General features: G+C 35.0%; 1 protein-coding gene across 16 annotated transcripts in view; it reads right to left on the minus strand.

Annotated features, from left to right (window-relative positions):
- UNC79 (unc-79 homolog, NALCN channel complex subunit) overlaps window positions 1-26,800 on the minus strand; it is a 261,471-nt gene that overhangs the window by 162,636 nt on the left and 72,035 nt on the right. For 15 of the 16 annotated variants that reach the window (XM_074393444.1, XM_074393429.1, XM_074393440.1 and 12 more), the window contains 3 exons: window positions 7,278-7,342; window positions 2,730-2,818; window positions 2,058-2,098 (listed from right to left, as the gene is read on the minus strand). In XM_074393444.1, coding sequence (XP_074249545.1) covers window positions 2,058-2,098; window positions 2,730-2,818; window positions 7,278-7,342 — 195 coding nt within the window. Of the gene's footprint in view, window positions 1-2,057; window positions 2,099-2,729; window positions 2,819-7,277; window positions 7,343-11,348; window positions 14,025-26,800 lie in introns of those variants that run through there. The other variant, XM_074393445.1, reaches the window with a different exon arrangement.

Below are 26,800 nucleotides of genomic sequence, written 5' to 3' on the forward strand. Positions count from 1 at the left end.
ATACTAACTTGGACTACTTAGTTTTGAATTATCAATTTATATCATTCTTAACTTGTGTGTGTAAAACCAGTTGTAGGGTTATTGAAGAAAAAGCAATTTTCAAACCCACAGGTAGACCAGTTGGAGCAAGACTGTCAAATTACTGTCTACATATGGGATTGACTTTAATGAATGGATAAGAATTCTTTTTAATGGGCACATCAATTATTTCCATGAAAACTGATGCTTGAGAGTATTTGAAAATAAATTTTCCAAGAATCGGTTAATATGTTCTCTGAAATAGTAATTGCTCAAAAAATGCACTAACACCTTGTATATAGTATAGTCTATGTTACAATTTATTTAAAAGATCAAAGGTAAATGTTTCCCAACCCCTGTCTGGTAATTTTAAACTAGTGGATGAAAAAGTGATAATATTTACAACTCACTTTTAAAAAACCAGTTTTGTATAATTAATGGTTATTTGACAGTTTGATATCCTAGAGTTTATCTTAAATCATCTGAGGTTAGTGTCACATCTCTAGATAAATAATGAAAAGTTATTGCCAATTTTCCTCTAAAGATGAGTATCACTGGAGATGAGGGCCATAACTCCGCAACACAGCTGATGTTTTAAATGTATTTTATAACTTGACTATGGCTTTTACCTCAGAGCCCTGGATGATCACTAAGCAGCCTAATTTAAAGGTTAAAAAGTTACATTTACCCATATAAGCCCAAATCTTTTTACAGTTTTTCTAAGACAAGATTTTTCTCTGTCACCCAGGCTGGAGTCCAGTGGCATGATCACGGCTCAATGCAGCCTCAACCTCCTGGGCTCAAATGATCCTCCCACATCAGCCTCTCAAGTAGCTGGGAGTACAGACATGTGCCACCATGCCTGGCTAAATTTTTTGTTTGTTTGTATTTTTAGTAGAGACAGAGTCTCACCATGTTGCCCAGGTCGGTCTCAAACTCCTAGGCTCAAGCTATCAGCTCGTCTTCACTTCTCAAAGCGCCAGGATTAAAGGGATGAGCCTCTGTGCCTGACCTACAGATATTTTTACGTAAATTTTCAAAATATGTCTTTGAAGGATTTACAGGCTGATATTATTGATCCATTTTACAGAGGGGGAGCACTAAATTAATTTTTCTCTTAAGGTTGAGAATCTAATATAAATAATATAAAAAGTAAGACTACAAAATGTGTAATTACCATCAAGCAAAGGCCTTCAATTAAAAAAAAAGCTTACATAATTTAGTTTGCATAAGGTTTTCCTCTTAAATGGGCCTTTCACATGAATCCTTCCATTTTCTACATGTGAAGTCATATACCATCAAGTTCTTCCTGTGCCCTAGTCCCTACTTAAACTTAACATGCCTGCAGCTCTTTCCACCTTTCATCTTTCCTCTGTGTTTGTCAGTACTTTTCCTGATCATTTTAGTTTCCAATGACGTGGCTGGAATAGCTGCTTCTCCCATGTATGGAGACATGCTCTGTCTGGGGCAACTTTCAGGGCATAGCTTTGAGAACTCCAACCAACTTCAAGAAGCATTGCAATCCTGTCTTTCCATTGAGATGGGTTAGATATACCTTATCCGCATTTTACTGATGAGGAAACTGAGTCTCAGAGAAATTCAGTGTTTTCCCTTCACAACACAGTATCAGTAATAGTAGCAGGGAAAAGGCCAATTATTAATTTCTCTCCCAGCTGGTGTTCCTTATTTTTATTCTCTTTATTCCAACCTGGCACAGCAACTTATTACTGGCAACAACTGTTACAGATACAGAAAATCCCTAAGACATAATTTATCAGGGCTTTAGTCATATGGAATCCTAATTTCAATATCTACCTTTAATTTTAATAGGGATGACACCACTTCCACTTCTCTCATTATTAAATGTGTTGGTACATTATAAACAAGGCATTAATATTATGCTTTGTATCAATGAATATTCATAGAATATAATGCTTTGGTGATTGTCTTTGTAAAATAAAACAGTACAAAAGGAGATAAAGCAATGATGTCATTAGTCATGATTACTCATTATTCAGCCTTTCCTAAGTCAACCATACCTTGTGGCAGAAGAACATCAATCAGCCACTCACTGTGGTCCCTATTGAAAAAAAACAAAATTCATTTTTGAGCTTCATTGAAATGTTCTCCTTCCACATGAATGTTTATAAGCTACACGCTATTGCTGAAAGGCTTTTAATAGAAAGGAAGTATAATTAAGAGCACTATCATAATAAACTCTTAAAATGTCTAATGCATTCCAGCTAAATTATAAATTATAGGCACTTCATCATATTCAGTTATCTTTAAATGATACTTTCCAGATGCTAATTAAGCCAACCAAAATACTGCATGATCTGTACAAAGCTCAGTGTGATGCTGTGAAACAAACAAGCAAAAAGAACCCATATAATTTATATGTCATGTTTGGAAACCACAGTTTTCTTTTACATCTGTTTTTCTCTGTGGCCTTTTTAACAGAGTTCCTTCAAAATTGGAGCTGATTTATTAATGGAATTGCCTTCTCATGTTACATAGAGAGAAATATTTCAGCTTTTCAAAGTTGTAATGTTCCGATGAAAATTTACTGTATGTTAAATATCAGACAAACTAACCTTTAAAAATCAGAAAGGCTAGTGAGAAACTTTAGTAATGTAACTAATTTAAGTCCAAATGATTTTTATCTTCTCATTGTTGCCCTATTTCCTTTCTTTATGGACTCTTATACCTACCCTGCAATCCTCTCACTGCATTCTTCACAGAGATACAACGGGGGTGGTTTATCACCCAACGCTACTGACAGGGAAGGGTCTATACACATCTGAAACACATGAAAAACAGAATGAACTCTCTTGTTCCTGGGTACCACATTCCCTATATTCTAAGCAAAAAAGCTTCAATAATGACAGATTTTTTCAAAAGCAAGATGGAATAAATATTTTTAGTAAAACCCTTTTTACCGATAAATGTTTCTCCCTGCACTAGCTGATGAGTCCACGCTGAGGATTAAATGTGGCTGCCGTGGTTTTTCGATTCTCTGGTTACTTGCAATTCAATTAGTAAATAGTGTCAAGAAGTTCACTCTCATTCCACAAAGATCCAAAAAGTCATCTCATTCAATTGCTGCTCAAATTGGCTGTATTTTACTCACACTATTCCTTCTTTAAAGTGGTAAACAACAGTAGTCTCTCATTAGGAAAAGGAAAATGTATTATTAATATTTCAGAATCATAACTGATACCAAAATGCTAGTGGTAGAGAATTTTGCTTCTTAAGGCATACCTCATTCAAAAAAGTTAGCATTAAATCTAACATTGAGTGGTTTCCTTCTCGTACTCTGGAATCTTAGTTTTGTATCAATCATCCAACCTTTCTTTTTCATGTGTGTGGATTTTTTTTCCACACATGACCTGTAATTTGTTTACCCTTGCTGGGACTGACTGATATGGCTGGGTTTCACTAACCTAAGCACAGAGATGCAAAGTGTTAATTTCATAGTTGATCATCAGAATATTTTAATATCTGGATCTTTTAAATCAAATGAACAAAATATCTAGAAAACTAACTGCATTTTTTACTTTGCATGAGTTTAAATTTCTATATTTATCAAAACCATTTTTAATTCTGTTTCTACCCTTGAGTAAGCAGTTAAGATACCTAACACACAGATTTTTCTGGAACTACACTCTTTTTTCAATTGTTTTCACAAATTTGAAGGTAGAATCACCCCAGACTTATAACTCAAACAGCCTGTAATTCAAAGTGAAAACCCAGCCTTGGATTTAGGAACCAAGTTAGAATTGCTCATTTTAAATAGTTACACCATCAACAACTGTAAACTATATATTCCTCAATGACAAAGGCTCAGAGTGAAAATTTTCCTCCTATAAGTTTCAGGCTTCCTTAGATGTAATAAATAACTACTTTGGGGTGTGTTAAATCAGAGATTGGCAAACTTTTTTTGGTAAATATTTTAGGATTCATGGGCCACAGTCTCTATCACATGTACTCAATTCTGCTGTTGGAGCATTAAAGCAGCCATAGAAAATATGTAAGAAAATTAACATAGCTGTGTTCTAATAAAACTAATAAAACTTTGTTTACAAAAACTGGCAGCAGGCCAGATTTGGCTATGGGGTGTAGTTTGCCAGAGCCTGCCTTAGATAATTATCTGGACTCCAAAGTATTTCATAAAGTGGACTTCAAGTAGAACCAAGTAAAACCCAAAGCAAAGTATGATATCATAAACTTTAAGTTCGAACATATTTTCATCTTTAGTCCTATTAGAACTCTTGGCTTTTCCCTAAAAAGTACTTTTTGGCAGCCTATTACAACAAAAATAGATAATACTTTTCTATTTGGTAAATCATTCTTGCTCAGCAGTACAGCTCACTATTATAGAGATATTAGGCTTTTGATGAGGATTAATCAATTTTCCCCAAATCTTTCCCATGGCCCCAATGTGGAGTTCCTCCTAAGTATTACATAAGTTATCCTACCCTCTTTTCTAGTGAGTCATTAATACCTCTCCCAGGTAAAGATACTTTTTCATTCCATTCAAAAGGAGAAGTTCCTAGGATGCTAAAACTGTAAATAATCATTAGAGATCAGCTAATTGACCTCTGACCTTTAAAGTAACTTAATTAGGATGACCTATCAGATCTGTAGTTGGTCTAGTGAGATTTGCTCTACTCTGAACAGGTTGGTTTACATCCACACTAATGTGTTCATACCTGTGTGTCACATTAACAAGTGGGTTTTTCTGTTTTATAAAAATAACATATGCCCAATGTAGAGGCTTCAGCAAACTGAGAGAGGGAAAAAAGAAAATTCAATTAACTCATTAACTCTCTGTCTTGATGAAGTCCATAGTAACATTCTGATAAGTATTACTGATTGTTTTTCACTATAAATATATGTAACTTTTAAACTTTTTTAAACTTTTAAACATCATACTATAAAATTTCATAACTTTGTGCTTAATGTTATTTTGTAAGTATTTGGATGTTGAATACTGTTGATTTGCATGTCGTGTGGTGATGATGTGGCTTGGGTGCACTCATATTGTAAAGGAAGAGCAATACTCAGCCAGACCTATTGTAGCACAAAAACAGCCCCAGCACAGGAAGCCTTAATGAGAATGTTACCTTTCTGTAAACTGTAGAGTGAAAATAGAAAAAGGAGGGTCTTTAAGGAAACTGGAATTCAGAAAGTAAGATTCAGGGGATATGAAAATGTCTTGGAACTAGAAAGAGGTGGTGTTGGCAAACATTGTAAATACACTAAATGACACTGAATTATTCACTTTAAAATAGTTCATTGTATATTATGTGAATTTCGCCTCTATTTTTATAAAATGACAGAAAGTAGATGGTTTGACCTATCCTGGCTGACTCACTCTAGGGAGAAGAGTGAGGCCAACCCAGTGGAATGGACTGGGCTGTTTGCCTAGAAAAGGAGGAGAAAATCTCATTCATGATGCTTTTGGTGAGTAGGAGGCCGGAAAACATCACTAACCAGGATATCAGAGGACTACTGAGAATACAGTTTGACATAAAATCAAGGAAAAATAACTGCAAAAACCAGACAGAAAGGATCCCCTTCCTGTTGATATTTGGGTGAACCAAAAGGAGGAGCTATACCTTTGGAGGAAGAAAAGAAGGATAATAAGAAGGAACCCTAAAAGTCTCATCATTGTGAAGAATCAAGCTTAACTCCATGAATAAACTATGAATTCATATGTGAGTAGCTTAAAATAGCCTCACTCCAAAGAAAAGCACCTCTGAACCTCCAATCAAAAGTCAATAGTGGGGTACACATAGTAGAATGGGAGGGCCTATGCTTCCACTGTGTGGGTTATCATTACCTGCTTTTTTCTTTTCTTTTTTTTTGAGATAAAGTCTCACTCTATTTCCCAGGCTGGAGTGTAGTGGCGCAGTCTCAGCTCACTGCAACCCCAACCTCTCTGGTTCAAGCAATTCTCCTGCCTCAGCCTCCTGAGTAGCTGGCATTACAGGCACACACCACCATGCCCAGCTAATTATTTTGTATTTTTAGTAGAGATGGTGTTTCACTATGTTGGCCAGACTAGTCTCAAACTCCTGACCTCAGGTAATCTGCCCACCCTGGCCTCCCAAAGTGCTGGGATTACATATGTGAGTTATTGCGCCCGGCCAATTACCCGCTCTTAACATCAATCCATTCAATTTGCCTTCAACAAAAGTAGAGATTAAAAATAATACAAGGACATCCTTTGTTAGTATAAGGTATCTAGATGACAATGTATTATTGGCACTCCTCTGCCATTTTTGGTCCATGAAACACATTTTTTGTTTCTTTATATTTATTGGATCTCATTTCATCTTTTCTACTTTGTTTCTATAAAGTGATGGTGTTAGTTTTATATTAGTATTTGGTCATCTGTACAGGCTCTCTATAAAACAAAAGCAAACCCGTAAGACACCTGGTTCTCAAAAGTAACTGTGAACTCTAATAACTTCAGCTAACTTCCACTCTTTATAATATAAAAATTAGCCCTTGCAAATTCAAACACAAGTCCATCTAGCCAAATATTTTATATCCAATAAATATATCAAAAGTAATTTGTTAAAAGGTGTGATTATTTTTCTTCACATTCAACTTTCAAGATTCAGAGTTATAACAGGACAGAACCAATTTTGGTGTAGAAGAACGAGAATAAGGTTAGGAGTCCAGATACCTGGTTCTGTCTCCAGTTCTGTTCTAACTGGCAACCTTAGGAAAATGACTTGACTCTTTAAACCACCATCTCTTTACCTTTAATGTGTAACTTTCCATGTATATGCTATCCAAACACCTTTCAGTCATTTCAAATCAGTCATATTTGTAATATGAGCTAAGAATTAACAATTTTTTTTGTCCTACCACTTCTGAATTTGCATAAGCACTCATGATTTGTAGCATACATATGAAAACAGAGAGAAAATACATTTCCCTGAGTTCATTAGCTGAAATAGAAACCAGTTAAGGACCCATGTAAGCATTTTACTAGAATCCTTCTGATAGATAATTAGCTCAGTGCTACACTTGGCTATGCATGCATAGCCAAAACTGCAGACAACACTATTTATTGCTCTCTCTTGACCAGTCTGCCAAAGTACAATTAGATTGAATATGGAGGTACTTGGAATTATTACAGAGCACAACCTCTACTTTACAGAGAAGGAAGCAATCCATTCCACTTCATTCAGTAATTTGACCACTGACAATACAGTATGGCATCAGGTCTAATGAAACAGTACCTTCACAGCTGGTTTGTTAATTGCGTTGTGGCATTCAATGTGCTGGCAGTGGATGGGATTCCAAGCTGTAAAGTAAAGCAGAGCTGATGAAAACATCTCATTGAAATTATTCATGCCCTAGTAAAAACACATACCTTACTATTTTCTTTTTTCTAAATAGAACCATCATCAGAAAGCTTCCTAACAAAACCATCTTTTTAATCTATAAAAATTTTAAAAGTCAAGCGAAGATATACAACTCCATCCATTTTCCTAGGGTAGGTGATAAGCCAAAATAAGATGGCATGTACAGCACCAGAATGATATGCCATTAATAAGTTTTCAAAGGTTTTTACAACCACGGTTTCACTAGATCCTCCAATAACTCTGTAGGGTAGGTACAGCAGATTATTAATCTCATTTCATACAAGAATAAAGTTAGCAAGGTTATGTAGCTTGATATGGTCACAGAGTTAGCAAATGATAAGCTTGAACTAGAACCTATATCTCTTGGTGCCTGACATTCTGCTCTTTTCATGATAGTATATTATGCTAAACATCCTAGATTGTTGGTACCAGAAAGTGTTTTAAATTGATAATAACTGGAATTAATAGTAAGGTGTCCTCTACCATTCCTTTTCCTATTCCATCCCCATCAAATATGGAGACTGGAAAGATGGTTTTCTTTCTTGCTCAAATGAAATGCATCTCTCTCTTACATGTGACCCACCTACTAAACCTCTGCTAGTCTAATACCCAAGTATGCCTCTGCTAGTCTGATAATACTCAACTCCTGACCTCAGTATACACACAGAATGAGGAAAAGTGACCTGTAAAAAATCAAATTGAGAATCACAACCAGTTGTTATCATCTGGATAATTCTGCAGCCCAAAACACTTAGCTAATAATATTCCATCATTAAAAACATGTAAGGAGCTTATATGCTTACAGTAGGACATTTTTCTAAAGTGCCATATTTTAAACTCATATGACTATGTTGGCCTTTTCTTAATACATGGGAATTTGCAGATGAGAAGATATTCTTAGTTACATATTCAATTATAATTCAAAATATATATATTATTAATCATCTGAGCTAATTTATGCTCTAATTTATGTTCCGAATACTTCAGAAAATTTTCTACCTAGGTGTGTCCCAGCTTAAAACTTTCTATCCCATTGTTAGACCATGTATAAGATTATGTGTCTAGTTGGGGATTCAGGGAAATATAGTTACTAGAACCACTGATATTTAAAAACATATAATAGGTCTAATTATTTGAAAAGAAAACACAAAGTACACACCAGAGACCACTGCTATAATAAGATAGCATCATTTTGATCATATTTTTAGGAGAGACAAAGAAGAAATGAATGAGTACATGAACAGATTAATGATGAAATAATTTGGGTATAGGCGCTTGATAACTATGAGATTAATTTTCTATATATGGTAAAGTCAAGCTGAATATAAAAAGTTGCAACAAGTTTTCTTGTACAATTAGAGAAACATAGAGGAAAAGGTTGCCTTTAACCGGTACATGAATTGCAAATACATGGAACATGTGCTGCATTCTTCCAATCCCAAACTTATGACAGATATCACGGATCTATTACAGCATTCCTTCCTGCTGAGTCCAGAACTGGCCTTAGGATTCTTTTTACCACTGTGCTCCAAGAAGTCACCACTAATCAAAACAAAGTTGGCAAACAAGATGAAATCTGCTAACCATCTCCAAATCAGTGTATTATGAAAATGTTTGTAGACTGCTTTATAGACGTTCATAACACTCATGAGCAGAAGTAATATTCAAAACATATAATAATTGCTATGGCACAGGCAAAACAAATTAGAGGGTGCACCAGCCACATAACTTGATCGGGGCTTTAAAGACTTCTATTCTGCCAGAAATAAATGCTTTTTTGTGGATAATGGAGATATCCAGAAGGTCCTACTGCTTTAATTTTGCATTTCATTTTTACTGAGTGTTACTGTATTAAGAACAGGTTATAGGATAATCAATTTAAAAGCCACACTGGATTTAAGCTTACTAGAACAGTGATCTCAAGTTTTGCTATGTATCAAAAATCAACTGTCAAGGTTTTTAAAATATAATATCTGGAACCCATGTTAGATCTTCTGAATCAAAATGTTTGAGGATAGAACACAGGTATTGCTAATTGGAAAAAGCACTGCAATTCATTTTGATATAAGGACAATCAGTATACCTTATCTTGTGGCAAATATAGTCATAATAGATCACCATTCGAAAATAGTAACAAAAAACATAGCATAAAAACACAGCAGACATGAATTATCCTTTCAACTATGATAGAAAAATTGGTATTAGACTTGCCTTCCCACCATAAACAACTAGAAAACTAAAAAAGATACATATGAAACACTATTTTCAGAAACTAGACTATAGGTAGTGCAGGACAGTGACTCTTGAGAGCAGAGAAATAATGCAGTGAGCCTCACAATCACTCTGGCTTTCTTCCTGATAGTAATTTCCAGACCTTGGCCCTAGAAGGGGAAAGATAAGCAGAGTAGTATGGTCTTGTTTTTAGTTGAGGGGACAAAAACTGGAGCTTAGAGAGGCCAGGTGGCTGGAATTTGCTTAATAGACTAGGAAGAAAGAGGGAACTATGCGAAGAAAGAGATCCAGAAATCTAAGCAGGTCTTTTTGAGTCTTTGGCTTTATACTAAGTAAAATGTATGTAAGGTAAAACTCCATCAGGCTAGATAGAGAAAAACTGTGAGGGTTCTGTGAACTAAACAATTCCTAGAGCTTGTACGGGCCTGGATGATATTCAAGATCCAACCAGCCAGAGTAGAAGAAATTCACTAAATACTTGGAACAATCATAGAAACTCTAGGAGGGTTATGTCTTAGTAATAGGGCTAAACTAACATCAGAAAAAAAGTTACTCTAGGCTCACTCTAACAAAACTTAAGAAAAAGCCTTGAAATGGTCAGATGAATCCACAAGTAACTTGACTGCCAAAACAAACTTCATTATACTGTAATGGAAGACAACAAAATTCAGACACTCAATAATGTAACATTCATGAAATCCAGCATCCAGTCAAAATTATTTGCTACTTGAAAAGGGGGTAAAATGTGGCCAGACACATTGGCTCATGCCTGTAATCCTAGCACTTTGGGAGGCCAAGGCAGGCGAATCATGAGGTCAGGAGTTTGAGACCAGCCTGATCAACATAGAGAAACCCGGTCTCTACTAAGAGTACAAAAAACTAGCCAGGTGTGGTGGTGCATGCCTGTAATCCCTGCTACTCAGGAGAGTAAGGCAGGAGAATCACTTGAACCCAGGAGGCGGAGGTTGCAGTGAGCTGAGATCATGCCACTGCAGTCCAGCCTAGACAACAAGAGTGAAACTCTGTCTCAAAAAGAAAAAAAAAAAAAAGGAAAAGGGGATAAAATGTTACTCATAACCAGGGGGAAAACAGATCTGCAGAAACAAAGTCAGAAACTGCACAGATGAAGTAGTTGACAAAGAAGAACTTTAAAATAGCTATCATAAACATAGGCAAAGGAAAGCATGAAGATAGGCATAATTAGGATAGAGATGGGAGACATAATTTAAAAATTAAATATGACTTTAAAAAATAAAAAATACAACTTGAAATGAAAAACTTACTGAATGTGTTTAATAGCAGAATAGACGATGCAGAAAAAAAAGATCAGTGAATTAGGAGACATAACAAAAACTACCCAAACTGAAATACTAAAAGAAAAATAAATAGAGATTCAGTGAACTGTGGGAAAATGTTAGGTAGTTTTACTTTACATACATTTTACTTAGTATAAAGCCAAATTTTTATGATTGCTCCAAGTACATGTGATTTAAAGCACAAAAGAAATAAAAGGGGGAAATATTTGAAGAGACAATGGCTAAAAATTTTCAAGTCTGATGCAAACAACCCACAGATCCAAGAAGCTCAATGAATCCTAGGCAAGATAAAAGCAAAGATAATCACACCAAAATTCACTATAATCAAATTGATGAAAACCAATACGGAGAAAAATCTTAAAAGCAGCCAGGAGGGAAAAAAAGACATATTACTTACAGGGGAACAAAGATAAGAATGGTCGCTGATTTCTCGTCAGAAACAATGCAAGCCAGAAGACAATGGAACGACATCTTTAATAGGCTGAAAGAAAAATACTGTCAACCTAGAATTCTATACCCACTGAAAATATCCTTCAAAAATGAGTATGAAATAAAGACTATTTGAAGACAAACACAAGATAAGAGAATTCATTTCCAGCTGAGTTCCACTACCAGAAATGTTAAAGGAAGTTTTTTGGGCTAAGGGAAAATGATACCAGATAGAACCCCAAACTTACACAAAAGCATAAAGAGGGTTGGACATGGTAAGTATGGTAAATAACTACAGAAGGCTTTTTGACTCATATTAATATGTTGTCAAAAGATGGCTGATTGTTTAAAACAATGAACAATAATAATGAATTGAGGCTAGTAAAATATATAGAAGTAAGATATTTGATAATAATAACAAAAAGGATGGGGGGGTAAAATTAAAATACAAAAGGTTCTTACATTTCATGTAAACTGTTAAAATACAATTTGAGGTAGACTGTGAAATTAAAAGTGCATATTATAAACCCAAGAGCAATTTTTTAAAGGTAGTACAGCTAACAGTACAACACAGAAATAAAATATAATACTAAAAATAATTAATTCAAAAAAGGCAAGATATCAAAAAGAAAAAAAAAAGAAACAGATGGGACAAATATAAAACAAGTATAACATGATAGACTGAAGCCCATTCATACCAGAAATTTCATTAAATGCCAAGGGTCTAAACAATAATTTTACTAATGTAAAAGTTCTGAAATTTAAGATTTAGCAAAGGCTAAAATTTTAAATCCTATTAAAAAATCTTAATAGGATTTAAGATTTTTTAAACCCATGACCCAATTATATGTTGCCTGTGAAAAACATACTTGAAATATAAAGACTCAGATAAGCTAGAAGTAAACAGAAAAATTCATACCATGCAATTATGGCATAATTTTTATACCATAATTGAAATTATAGCATAATTTTTATGCCATAATGAAAATTACAAGAAAGCTGGAACATTTATATTAATATCAGAGAAACAGATTTTGGAACAAAGAATATTTCCAGAAAAACTAAGGTAATTTCACAATGATGAAAGGATCAATTAACCCAGAAAACATAAAAACCATAAATATTTGTACCCTTAGTAAGGTGAGAGCACTGAAAGAACCATAACTAAAGTTGTAAATTTCCATAATCCTCTCTCAGTAACTGATTAAAAAAAAAAAAAAAAAACAGAGAGAAAATCAGCAAATATATAAGGCTTGAAAACACTCACCAACAACTTAACCTAATTTATAATGCTAGAAATCTCCACTCAACTACTGTGGAATACACATCGTCTTAAAATACACATGCAACATTTATTAAGATAGGTATTTCGGTCCATAAAATAAGTCTCAAATATTTAGATGGAGCTACATCACACAGTATATTCTCTGGTCACAATGGAATTAAACTAGAAACCAAAAATACAAAAGTATCTGGAAAATTACCAAATGTTTGCACATAAAAAAACCATATATCTAAATAAACCATGAATGAAAAAAAGAAACTTTAGAAAATATTCTGTACTGAAATACAATAAAAGCCTAATATACATAACGAATTTCTGGGAAGCAAGTAAAGCAATGATTAAACAGAAATTTATAGCTCAAAATTATTATATAAGAAAATATAACAGATCTCAAATTAATGGTTTATGCTTCGATCTTAAGAAGACAGAAAAAGAACAAAACTCAGTATTAGTAGGAAGAAGAAAACAATATAGAAACTGAAATCAGAAACTCAATAGATAAAAATCAATAAAACCAAAACCTGGTTTTTTGAAAAGTTCCAAAAAATTGGTAAGCCCCAGCCAGCTGATGAACAAATAAAAAAAAAAAAAGAAAGAAAATTCATTCATTACCAATGTCAGAAATGAAAGGTAGAACATTGCCACAGACCCTATAGATACGCTAATAAATTTGACAAGGTGGATGAGATGCTCACATTCCTCAAAAGACAAAAATTAAAACTAAAACTCAATAAAAGTAGAAAAATAACCCTGTAACTGTTAAAATGACATTCACAACATAAAACCTTCCCTAAAAGAAACCCCAAGTCCATATGGCTTCACCAGTGAATTCCATTAATCATTGAAAGAATAAATAATACAAATCTTACATAAACTTTTTCAGAAGTTAGAAGAGAAAGAAACATTTTCCAACTTATTTTATGAGGTCAGTATTGCTCTGTAAACAGAACCAGATGAAGACATCCTAATTAAATAAAACTAGAACAATATCTTTCATAAATATAAAAACCTGAACACTTAACAAAAACTTAGAAAAATAAATCTAGCAATATAATACAGCATGACAAGCTGAGTTTATCCCAAGAATGGAAGATTGGTTTAACATTGCAAAGAAAATGAACAAAATTTACCACATAACAGACTAAAGGGAAGAAATCATACAATCATCTCAATAGAAAGAGAAAATGCATTTGACAAAAACTGACCATGATTAAAACTCTCAGCAAACTAAGAACAGACACTAATTTCCTCAATCTGATAACAAGAAACTATGAAAAACCTACAGCTAACATAATAATTTAATGGTGAAAGCCCAAATACTCTCCCCACAAATTGGAAGACAGAACAAGGATGTCCACTCTCAGCATTTCTATTCAAATGGAGATACTAAGCAATGCAAAAAAAAAAAAAAGAAGAAGTATAGAGAGAATAAAAGGGAGAAAGGAAAGAAGGGGGAAGAGAGAGAGAAAAGGAAAAGAGAAAACAAAAGAGAAAAGAAAGAAGAAAAAAAGGAAAAGAGGAGGAATGGAGAAAGGAGAAGAAGGAAGAAAAGGAAGAAAGGAAGGAGGGAAGGAAGGAAGGAAGGACAGAAGGAAGGAAGAAAGGAAGGAAGAAAAAAGCCATTCAAATTAGAAAGAAAAGAAAAAATAAAAATTATTTATACAGAGCATAATCAGGTATACAGAAAATCTTAAGAAACTTACAAAAAAAAGCCACAAAAACTAATAAGTGATTTTAGCAAAGTTGCAGGATGTAAGGTCAATATACAAAAATCAATTACATTTTTATATCATATGGTACCAATAAAAAAGTATAATATCAAAATTTTTAAACACTGTTTTTAATAGCATACAAAATCATAAAATATTTAGGAGCACTTTTAACAAAATATAAGATCTGTATACTAAAAACTAGCAAATATTTCTGAAAGAAATTAAAGAAGACCTAAATAAATGGATAAATATACCATGTTCAGGGATGAGAAGACTCAATATTGTTAAGATGTCAATTCTCCTCAAATTAAACTATATAGTCAATGTAATCTCATTCAAAAATCCAAGCAGAGGCTGGGCTCAGTGGCTCATGCCTATAATCCCAAAACTTTGGGAGGCTGAGGCAGGCAGATCACCCTGAGATCAGGAGTCCGAGATCAGCCTAACTGACATGGTGAAACCCCATGTCTACTAAAAATACAAATATTATCCAGGCATGGTGGCACGTGCCTATAATCCCAGCTACTTGGGAGGCTGAGGTAGGAGAATCACTTGAACCTGGGAGGCAGAGGTTGCAGGGAGCCAAGATCACACCACCGCACTCCAGCCTAGGCAACAGAGTAAGATTCCATCTCCAAAAAAAAAAAAAAAAATCCAAGCAGATTGTTTTGTAGAAATTATAAACTGATAGTAAAACTTATATGAACATGCAAATGTACTAAAACAACCCAAAACATTATTGAAAAGAACAATCTGGAGTATTAACACTACATAATTTTATGTATTAAATTAGCTCACAAAATGTTTAAAAGAGCAAATTCTAGAGGATTTCTACTACATGATTCTAAAACACACTATAAAGCTACAGTAATCAAGATTATGTGATATTGTTGTAAGGATAGATAATGAAACAAAATGGAGAGTTTAGAAATAGACACATACATATATGGTTAATTATTATTCAACAAAGGGTCAAGGTAATTCAGTATGGAAAAGATACTCTTTTCAACAAACTGAACTGAAACAACTGGACATCCTTAAAGGAAAACCGGTTCCAAGCCTTACCTCTCACTATATACAAAAATGGATTCCAAGCAGATCATATATTAAATGTAAAATCTTAAACTATGCAACTTCTAGAAGCATAAAATTTCTTTACAACCTTAGGAGAGACCAAAAAAGGACCACAAAAGGGAAAAACAAAGATAAATTTCAATTAATTAATCAAAATTAAAAGCTCCTTTTCTTTGAAATACCTAAACAGGGAAGCCCCTGAATGAGACAGCATGTTCACCTTGTTCACATTATGTTGACCAAAGTCTTATATTTTGAACATAAAATATAATAAGATTTAAGCACTCTAATTTTAAAATGAGCAAAAATTTCACTGGTAACTTTACATATATACACAAAGGGTAAGCAAACTTGAGAAAGAATATAGAGGGAAAGTTAAATATATGAAAATAGTGGTTACAGTTGCCACAGAACACAAAAAACAAAAAGCTGACTTAAGAATTATAGCCTTTCACCAGAAGCAAAATTAAGTTCTCTCTGAAGGAATATATGATACTAAGTCTCAAATTAGCTCTATGGTTTTTTATATCTATTGTCTTGAACACAAAAAAGATACAACCACACAAATAAGAAGACAAAAAAAAAAAAAAAAAAGAAAGAAAGAAAGAAAGAAACAACAGACAAGGGAATCAGAATCTCCAGGGATCCAGAACACTGAGTTATCAGAAACAGATTTTAAAATAACTCTGCTTAATATGTTCTATAAAATAGAAGACAAGTTAGAGAATATCATCAAAGAACTGGAAATACACACACACACACACACACACACACACATATACATATGGGCCAAATGGAAATTCTAAAAGTGAAAAATATAATAGGGGGACAGAATTTAGGGAATGTTAGTTAAAGGATACAAAATTTTAGAAAGAAAAGGCAAATAATAACCAAAATTAAAAACATAATTAGGAGGCTAAAGTGTTTGAAAACAGGAAGACATGTCAGAAAAAGATTCAGCATGAAGCACAGAAAGATGAAATGGTAGGGGATGGGGAATACAAAAAATATAGATAAAAGGATGCATGAGAGAAAGGTCTAACATAAATGCCATTAGAATTCCAGAAAGAGGGATGAGAATATGTCAAAAGCCACTTTTGAAGAGATAAGGAAACTTCCAGTTATAACCATAATAAAAAGCTGATATTGATCTCATCTTTCCACTGGACAAAGTGTATGAAGCAACTTGGTTTCAGACGTTGGACACAGATGAAAGCACAGGGCTGCTCTCCTTTTTAAAAAGTAAAGCATACAAGTTAAGTTCTACAGTCACCTTGGCTTTCTGCCTGGTGATATTTCCAAACTGCCGCATAGAAAAATGAAACTCAATAAGGAATCAGCATTTTTTGGTGGGTAGAAGAAACAGATTTTCAGTGGGTAGAGAAATCAAAATAAAGAAATGCTAAGGCGGATGGAATTTGTGAGTAAAGGTAGAGAATAGAGGAGAGCTGCTGAGAAGAGGTACCACAGATCTGTGGAAGGGCATCCCTCAGGCCTCTGGCCTGCATGTGCTCAGAGTAAACTTCCGCAAGTAAACTTCCAAGCAGAGAACCGCTGCTCAATGGTTGAAAGCAGAACAGAGATTTTGGAGGTCACACAGGTCTAGGTACACACTGTATTTCCAATGTAGCCCAAGTGAAGAACTTTAGTGAACACACCAGAAATTCAGGAGAAAAGAGGTTGTAACAGATAGGTCACACCTTAGGAATGAAGACTGTGCTGTAGGCCTAAGTTAAAAAGTAGACATAAGAGTTGTTTGTAGTGATCTTTTACTATCCTTTTAATGTTCATGAGATCAGGAAATAATAGTATTTATTTCCTTTCTGATATTAGAAATTCGTGTCTAATGTCTTTTTCTTTTTTCCTTGGTTAGATTGGCTAGAAGTTTATTGATTTTTTTAAAAAACTGTTTTCAATTTTGTTGATTTTCTCTATTGTTTCCTGATTTACATGTTACTGAATTGTTTCCTAATTTTTATTATTTATTTTCTTATACTTGTTTATGCTTAAATTGATCTTCTTTCTCTAGTTTCCTAAAGTAGAAGATTATATTGTTGATTTTACATGTTCCTTCTTCCTACTCTATGTCTTCCATGTTATAAATATCCCTCTAAACACTGCTTTCACTGCATAACACAAATATTAAAGATAATGCTATAGGAGTAATAGTTATACATTAGGACTAAAGGCAAAACTGAAATATACTTCGCTTAACAGGTTATAAATCTAAGTCCTTGGGAAGGGAAGAGCAGATAAAGAGAGTCCGGTTAACAGGTACAGTTAGATAGAAGGAATAAGATTCAATATTTGATAGCAGAGTAGGGTGACTATATTTAATAACAATATATTGTATATTTCAAAACAGCTAGAAGAGAGGACTTGAAATGTTCCCAACACATAGAAATAATAAATACTTGAGGTGATGGACACCCCAAATGCCATGACTTCATAATTTACACAGTCTATGCATGTAACAAAATATCAGGCCATAACAAAAATTTATGGGATATTTTGTATCCCATAAAAATGTACAAATAGGCCGGGTGCGGTGGCTCATGCCTATAATCCCAGCACTTTGGGAGGCCGAGGCAGGTAGATCATGAGGTCAAGAGATCGAGACCATCCTGGTCAACATGGCGAAATGCTGTCTCTACTAAAAATACAAAAGTTAGCTGGGCATGGTGGCGCATGCCTGTAGTCCCAGCTACTCGGGAGGCTGAGGCAGGAGAATTGCTTGAACCCAGGAGATGGAGGTTGTGGTGAGCCGAGATCGCACCATTGCACTCCAGCCTGCGTAACAAGAGTGAAACTCCGTCTCAAAAATAAAAAAGTACAAATAGGCCAGGCATAGTGTCTCATGTTGTAATCCCAGCACTTTGGGAGGCCAAGGCAGGAGGATCACTTGAGCCCAGGATTTTGAGACCAGCTTGGACAACATAAGGAGGCCTATCCCTACAAATAATAAAAAACTAGCCAGGTATGTTGGTCATACCTATAGTCCCAGCTACTTAGGAGGCTGAGGTGGGAAGATCACTTGATCTCAGGATTTCAAGATTGCAGTGAGGTGTGATTGTGGTGCCACTGCACTCCAGTCTAGGCAAGAGCAAGACCCTATCTTGGAAAGAAGAAAGGAGGGAAGGAAGAAAAAATACCCAAAAAATATGTACAACTAAAATTTTTTTCAAAGACCAGCAGTCAAGAAGCTCATAAAATCTGAAAATTTTAAATAAAAATAAACAAATAAAACTAAGCCTTGATGCAAGAAGGTGATCCACCAGTAACTTCATTCCAACAAATATAAAATACAAAATTCAATACTTTTTAGAGTAAATAAAATAGTTCAGAGTCTCTACAACATATTCTTTACAATGCCCATCATACAATAAACAATTTACAAAACATGTTAAAGGACTAGAAAATGTAATCCATAATCAAGAGGAAAAGAATGAAAAGAAGCAAATTACCTAGACACCTTTCAAATTAGAAATAAGGATTTAAAAATAAGTAGTTCAAGTATGTTGAAGAGTATACAGAAATAGATCATTCAGATGAAAATTCCCAGAGAGAGATGAAAGCTGTAAAAACTAAAGAAAAATTCTAGAACTAAAATTCTAATTAGAAAAAAGTAGAATATATAAAATTACTAGCTCACTGGATGGACTTTCAAAACATATTAGACAGCAGAAAAAAGGACCAGTGAACTTGAAAAATAAATACAAATCCAAACTAATACACAGGTAAACATTTTTTTTTAATGAAGCATTTAATACCTCTGGAAAAGTATCAATTTTTTTAAAAGTCTCAGAATGAGAGGAGAAAAAAGAAATGGCAGAATAAATATCTGGATAGAATAATATCCCAAATTTTGCCAAAACTGATAAAGAACACAAAACCACAGATTCAAGAAGCTCAGCAAACCCCAAGCAAAATAAGTAAAAAAAAAAAAACCCACCACACTTAAGCAGAATGTAATGAAAGTGCTAAATACCAAAAATAAAGAGAAAATCTTTAAAAGAGGCAGAGAAAAATATCACATTATATTGGGAAGTACAATTACAAGAATCATAGGTAATTTCCTATTGGATACAATGAACTGACACCTTTAAAGAGTTAAATGAGAGAAGCAATGTTCACTAATTACAATGGAATTACCATAGATATATATTTTTAAAAAAGATAAATAGAACCCAGATAGTTGCATGTTAAACTACTCTCCTAAATATCACAGGCAAAAGATATAGCAATTAAAATGTTTAAATATTTTTAAATGAATGCTAGTAAAGACCCAAAGTATCAAAATTTTTGGGATGCAGCAAATGCAGAGAGCTTAGAGGGAAGTTGGTAATTTTAAATGGATAATTAGAAAAAAATTATTATTGGAAATAAACAATCTAATTTTTTTTTTAATTTTTTTTTTTTTTGAGGTGGAGTTTTGCTCGTTACCCAGGCTGGAGTGCAATGGCACGATCTCGGCTCACCGCAACCTCTGCCTCCTGGGTTCAGGCAATTCTCCTGCCTCAACCTCCTGAGTAGCTGGGATTACAGGCATGTGCCACCATGCCCAGCTCATTTTTTTGATTTTTAGTAGAAACGGGGTTTCACCATGTTGACGAGGATGGTCTCGATCTCTTGACCTCGTGATCCACCTGCCTCGGCCTCCCAAAGTGCTGGGATTACAGGCTTGAGCCACCGCACCCGGCCAACAATCTAATTTTTTAATCCCAAGAAGCTAGGAAAAAGAAGAAAAAATTAAATTCAAGAAAGTAAAAGGTACAAGATAGAAAAGATAAAAGCAAAAAACAATGATACATTAAAAAACACAGCTTTTATCATTTTTCTGTTTTTTGTTTATTTGTTTTAGTTTAAGCATTTGATAAAATTAAAGAACTATTCAGAATAAAATATCTAAGTCAACTGGAAATAAAATGTAACTTTCTGAAACTGACATAAAGGATATCTGCAAAACCCTACAGCTAATAGCATACTTAATGGTGAAATATTCCCACAAGTTAGGAACAAAGCAACAATATCTAATATGGCTTGGATTTGTTTCCTCCCTCAAATCTCATGTCAAATTGTAATCCTCAGTGTTGGAGAACAGCACAGCGGGAGGTGACTGGATTGTGGGGGTGGATTTCCCCTTTGCTGTTCTCATAATAGTGAGTCAGTGCTCAGAGAATTGGTTATCTAAAAGTGTGTGGCACCTCCCCCGCAACCTCTCTCTCCTGCTGGCCATGTAAATATGTGCCTGCTTCCCCTATACCTTCTGTCATGATTTTAAGTTTCTTGAGGCTTCCCCAGAAGTAGAAGCTTGTATATCCCACAGAACCATGAGCCAATTAAACCTCTTTTCTTTATAAACTACCCAGTTTCAGGTATTTCTTTATAGCAGTGTATGAACAAACTAATACAGAAAATTCATATTAAAGAAATGGGGCATTGCTATAAAGATACTTGAAAATATGCAAGCCACTTTAAAACTGGTCAAAAGGCGAGGGTTGGAACAATTTGAATGGCTCAGAAGAAGACAGGAAGTTTGGGTTTTCCTAGAGACTTTTTGAATTGTGACCAAAATGCTGATAGTCATATGGACAATGAAATCCAGGCTGAGATGGTCTCAGATAAAGATGAGGAACTTATTGAGAACTGGAGTAAAGGTCACTCTTGCTATCCTTCAGCAAAGAGAATGGCAGAATTGTGCCCCTGCTCTAGGGTTCTATAGAACTTCGAACATGAGAGAGATGATTTAAGGTATCTGTCAGAAGAAATTTCTAGGCAGCAAAGCATTCAAAATGTGGCCTGGCTGCTTCTAACAGTGAATGCTTATATTCATAAGCAAAGAAATTATCCAAAACAGGAACTTATATTTAAAAGGGAAGCAGAGCATAAAAGTTTGAAAAATTTGCAGCCTGACTATTTGGTAAAAAATAAAAACCCATTTTCTGGGGAGGAACTCAAGCCAGCTGCAGAAATTTGCATAAGTAAAGAGGAACCAAATGTTAATATCCAAGACAATGGGGAAAATATCTTGAAGGCATTTCAGAGAAGTTTGTGACAATACCTCCCATGACAGGCCCAGAGGCCTACGAGGGAAGAATGGTTTCACAGGCCAGGCCCTGCTGCCCTGCACAACCTCAGGACACTGTTCTCTGTATTTTAGCCACTCCACCTGCAGCTATGGCTAAAGGAGCTCCAAATGCATCTCAGGCCACTGCTCCAGAGAGTGCAAGCCATAATCTTCATGGCTTCCACATGGTGTTAAGCCAGAGGGTATGCAGAGAGCAAGAGTTGAGGCTTGGGAGCCTGTACCTAGATTTCAGAGGATGTATGGAAATGTCTGGATGTCAAGGCAGAAGTCTGCTGCAGGAATAGAACTCTCATGGAGAACCTCTACTAGGGCAATGTAGAGTTGAAGCAACCACACAGAGTCCCTATGCGGACACTGTCTAGTGGAGCTGTGTGAAGAAGGCCACTGTCCCCCAGACCCCAGAATGGTAGATCCACTGATGGCTTGCACCATGCACATGGAAAAGCTGTAGGCACTCAACACCAGCCCATGAAAGCAGCTGCAAGGGGTATACCCTGCAGAATCACAGGGCCAGAGCTGCCCAAGGCCTTGGGAGCCCACCCCTTGCATTAATGTGGCCTGGATGTGATACATGGAGTCAACGGAGAATATTTTGGAGCTTCAAAATTTAATGACTGCCCTGTTGGTTTTCAGACTTCATGGGCCCTGTAGCCCCTTTGTTTTGGCCAATTTCTCCCTGTTTAAAAGGGAGCATTTACCCAATACCTCTATCCCCATTGTAATCTGGAAGTAACTAACTTGTTTTTCATTTTACAGAATCATAGGTGGAAGGGACTTGCCTTATATCAGATAAGACTTTAGGCTGTTCTTTTGAGTTAATGCTGGAATGAGCTCAGACTCTGGAAGACTGTTGAGAAGACATGATTGTGTGTGTGTGTGTGTGTGTGTGTGTGTGTGTGTGTGTGTATGTGTGTGTGTGCGACAGAGTCTTGCTCTGTCATCCAGGCTAGAGTGCAATGGTGCAGTCAAGGCTCAATGCAACCTCCACCTCCTGGGTTCAAGCAATTCTACTCCCTCAGCCTACGAGTTGCTGGGACTACAGGCATGTGCCGCCACACCTGGTTAATCTTTGTATTTTTAGTAGAGACAAGGGTTTCACCAAGGGTTTCACAACCTCCACCTCCTGGGTTCAAGCAATTCTACTCCCTCAGCCTATGAGTTGCTGGGACTACAGGCACATGCCACCACACCTGGCTAATCTTTGTATTTTTAGTAGAGACAAAGGTTTCACGAGGATTTGGCCAAGCTGGTCTCAAATCCCTGACCTCATGATCTGCCCACCTGTGCCTCCCAAAGTGCTGAGATTATAGGCATGAGCCACGACACCTGGCCAATTGTGTTTTGAAATGGGAGTAGGACATGTTATTTTGGAGGGGCTAGGGGTGGATTGATATGATTTAGATTTCCTCACCCAAATCTCATGTTGAATTGTAATTCCATGGTTGAAGCAGGGGCCTGGTGAGAGGTGATCGGATCATGAGGATCAATAGGTGATTGGATCAAGTGGATTTCCTTCTTGCTGTTTTCATGATGGTGAGTGCTTGGAGAATTGGTTGTTTAAAAGTGTGTGCACACCCCCCTACCCACTAGCCATGTGAAGATGTACTTTCTTCCCCTTCACCTTCTGTCATTACTGTAAGTTTCCTGAGGCCACCCCAGAAACAGAAGCCTGTACAGCCCACAGAACCATATGCCAACTAAACCTCTTTTCTTTATAAATTAACAGGAGCATGCCACCACATGAAACATAAATCATAAAGAAGTCAATAAGCCATACCTATCATACACAAAAATTAAACTTAAGACAGAACATATACTTAAGTGTAAATATAGACCTTCTGGAAGGAGAAAATCTTCACGATCTTGGAGAAGGCAGAGATTTCTTAGACAGGTCATGAAAGGCATTAACCATAAAATAAAAAATGATATATTTGAGTTTACCAAAATTTAAAACTCATGCTCATCAAAAAAGACAGTTAGGGAAATAAAACAGTAAGCCCAAGACTGGAATAAAATATTCATATTATATAAATCTGACAAATGACATATCAAATTAAATAAAGAACAACTACATATCATCAACAAAAACGGTAGAGAATCCAATCAATAATTGGTAAAAGACTTTCTCAGGTACTTCATAAGACATATGAAAAACTAATCATTATATAAAAATGTGCTCAATAGCAGTCATCCAAGAAATTTATATTAAAACCACAAGATATACACCCACCAGAATGGCTAAAATTAAAAACATGAACAATTGCAAGTGATAGCAGAGTGGAGAGCAACTGAAACTCTCATAAATTGTTGGATGAAATGTAAAATGGCATAAACACTTTAGAGAACTGTTTAGAAATATCTTATAAACTCTATAAACCAGCAACTCCAGTCCTACGTATATACCCAAGAGAAATAAATGCATAAGTCCACAAAAAGACTTGTATAAGATATTCATAGCAGCTTTATGTATAATGGCTAAAAACTGAAAACAACCTAAATATACATCAATAGCAAGGTTGATAAACAAATGACATAGCCATGCAATGGAATACTTAGCAGTAAAAAACTAACTACTAATATCCACAAAAACATGGACTAATCTCAATAATATGTTGACTGGAGTGAGACGTAAAAAAAATATGGTGTTTGATCTCCATTTACATGATACCTGAATTAGATGAATATATGAATTATGTAGAAACCAGAATAGTGATCACTTTAGAGTGAGAGAAGGGGATGGTGTTTGAAAAAGGCATACCATTACTTCCTGGGTTGATGGAAACATTCCATTATCTTTATCTGGATGATGACTACATGAGCATTATACATTTGTCATAATTGACCCAGCTGTATATTTGATATTTGTGCATCTAACCTATGCAAAATATACCTTAATAAAGTACTACCACTAACAAAAGAGAGATAAGCCTGACAATTTTCCAATGACAAAATACATCAAGCCACAGATTAACAAGTCCTATGAACCCCTCCAAAATGACAAATATAGAGAATATCATAACTAGATATATCACAGTAAAGCTGCCAGAAATAAAAAATAAAGAGAAAACTTTTAAGACAAAGAAAAGTTTACCTCCAAAAGAGTTGTAATTGGCAATTGACTTTGATAGAAAGTCAATTTTTTATAAAAACAATGAAAATGAGAAAAATCATGAAATACCTTCAAAGTATAAAAAATAAAATGACTGCCAATCAAGGCTATCCTGGTCAACATGGTAAAACCACATATCTACTAAAAATACAAAAATTAGCTGGGTATGGTGGCAGGGGCCTGTAATCCCAGCTACTTGGGAGGTTAAGGCAGGAGAATTGCTTGAACCAGGGAGGCAGGGGTTGCAGTAAGCTGAGATCACACCATTGCACTCCAGCCTGGGTGACAAAAGTGAAACTCCATTAAAAAAATTGTATACAATGAGAAAATAGCCTTAAGAAACAAAGGCAAAGCAAAGACATTTTCAGACAAACATAACTGAGAAAACATATCTTCAGTAGAATGGCACTAAAAGAAATATGAAAGGACATTATTTTTAAAATTTTTAATCTCAGGAGCTTAGAGATACAAAAAAAGAAAAACAGCAAGAAAATGAAAAATCTAATCTAACTGACTGCACTGAACAACAGTAATTATGTTTTGTGGAATATATATATATATACACACACACACATATATATATATATATAAAACAATGTATAGCATAGGAGTCAGGAGGGAGTAAAAGGAGTTAAAATCTTATACCACTTTTACACAAAGAGATAAAATTATCACTTTATACTGGACACTGATATGTCAAGAATGCATGATATAATCTCTAGAGTAATGATTAAAAAAATAGTAGAAGACTGCCAGACATGATGGCTCATGCCTGTAATCCCAGCACTTTGCAAGGCTGAGGTGGGCAGATCATGAGGTCAAGAGATTGAGACAATCCTGGCCAAGATGGTGAAACCCCAACTCTACTAAAAATACAAAAAATTAGCCAGGCATAATGGCAGGTGCCTGTAATCCCAGCTACTCAGGAGACTGAGGCAGGAGAATCACTTGAAACCAGGAGACAAAGGTTGCAGTGAGCTGAGATCACACCACTGCACTCCAGCCTGGTGGCAGAGCCAGACTCTGTCTCAAAAAAAAAACAAAAAAAACAAAAAATAATAGTACAGGACTAAATAACTTACTAAGCCAAAGATGGGGTGATGAAATATTTAAATATACTTAATCAGTGCAAAAGAGGCAAAAAAAAAGAGAGAGAGAGAGAGAGAGAGAGAGAGAGAGAGAAAAGAAAAAAGGGCGGGAAAAACAGATGACAATAGAAAATTGTGGATTTAAAGTCAAATATACCCATAACTACATTACATATATACAGGATAAATGCTTCCATTAAAAGGCAAAAATCATGAATGTGGAGTTTAAAGAACAACTGTATACTGATTACAAGATACACATAAAATATAAGAATACAAAAAAATTGAAAATTAAAAGATGGGAAAAGTTATATCATGCAAACACTCATGAAAGTTGGTATAGCTATATTAGTATAAGACAAAGTAGATTTCAACACAAAAAGTATTAGAAGAGATAAAGACATGCATTTCATAATGGTAAAACTTTCAGTTAACTGAGAAGTTACTGCATTCTAAATTTGTATATACCTAATAATGCAGCCTGAAAATACAAAAGCAAACACTGACAGAACTACAAAGAGGAATAGACAAATCCACAATCATAGTAAGATATTTTTAACACCCTGCTCTTGGTAACAGATAGAAGAAATGAGCAAAAATATAATGAAAATATAGAAGATTTGAACTAAACAATTACAAATTTGATTTCACTGACACATGTAGAAAACTACAAGCAACTGCCAAACAGAAGTTCTTTTTAAGTTCTTTACACAGGAACATTTACAAAAATGACCATATGCTCAGCCCTAAAGAAAGTGTTAAAAATGTCAATGGAATGAAATAATATAAAGTGTATTATCTGACCACAGAAGGATAAAGCTATAAATCTCCTTCTAGATGACCCATGGGTCAAAGAAGAAACCATGAAGGATTTAGGAATCAGTGTAGCACAGGATTTAAGAATCAGCATACCACTGTGAGGCTTAAGTCACTGCAATAAGGCAAGAAAACATGAAAGACTTATGGATTGAGAAAGAGACATTACATTTGTATTATTCAACAATAATATAATTGTGCATATTAAATTAATTTTAAGCAAGACTACCATAATAAATTATTAGAAC

Source organism: Saimiri boliviensis, chromosome 2 (genome assembly GCF_048565385.1).
Source record: "Saimiri boliviensis isolate mSaiBol1 chromosome 2, mSaiBol1.pri, whole genome shotgun sequence".
Lineage (NCBI taxonomy): Eukaryota > Metazoa > Chordata > Mammalia > Primates > Cebidae > Saimiri > Saimiri boliviensis.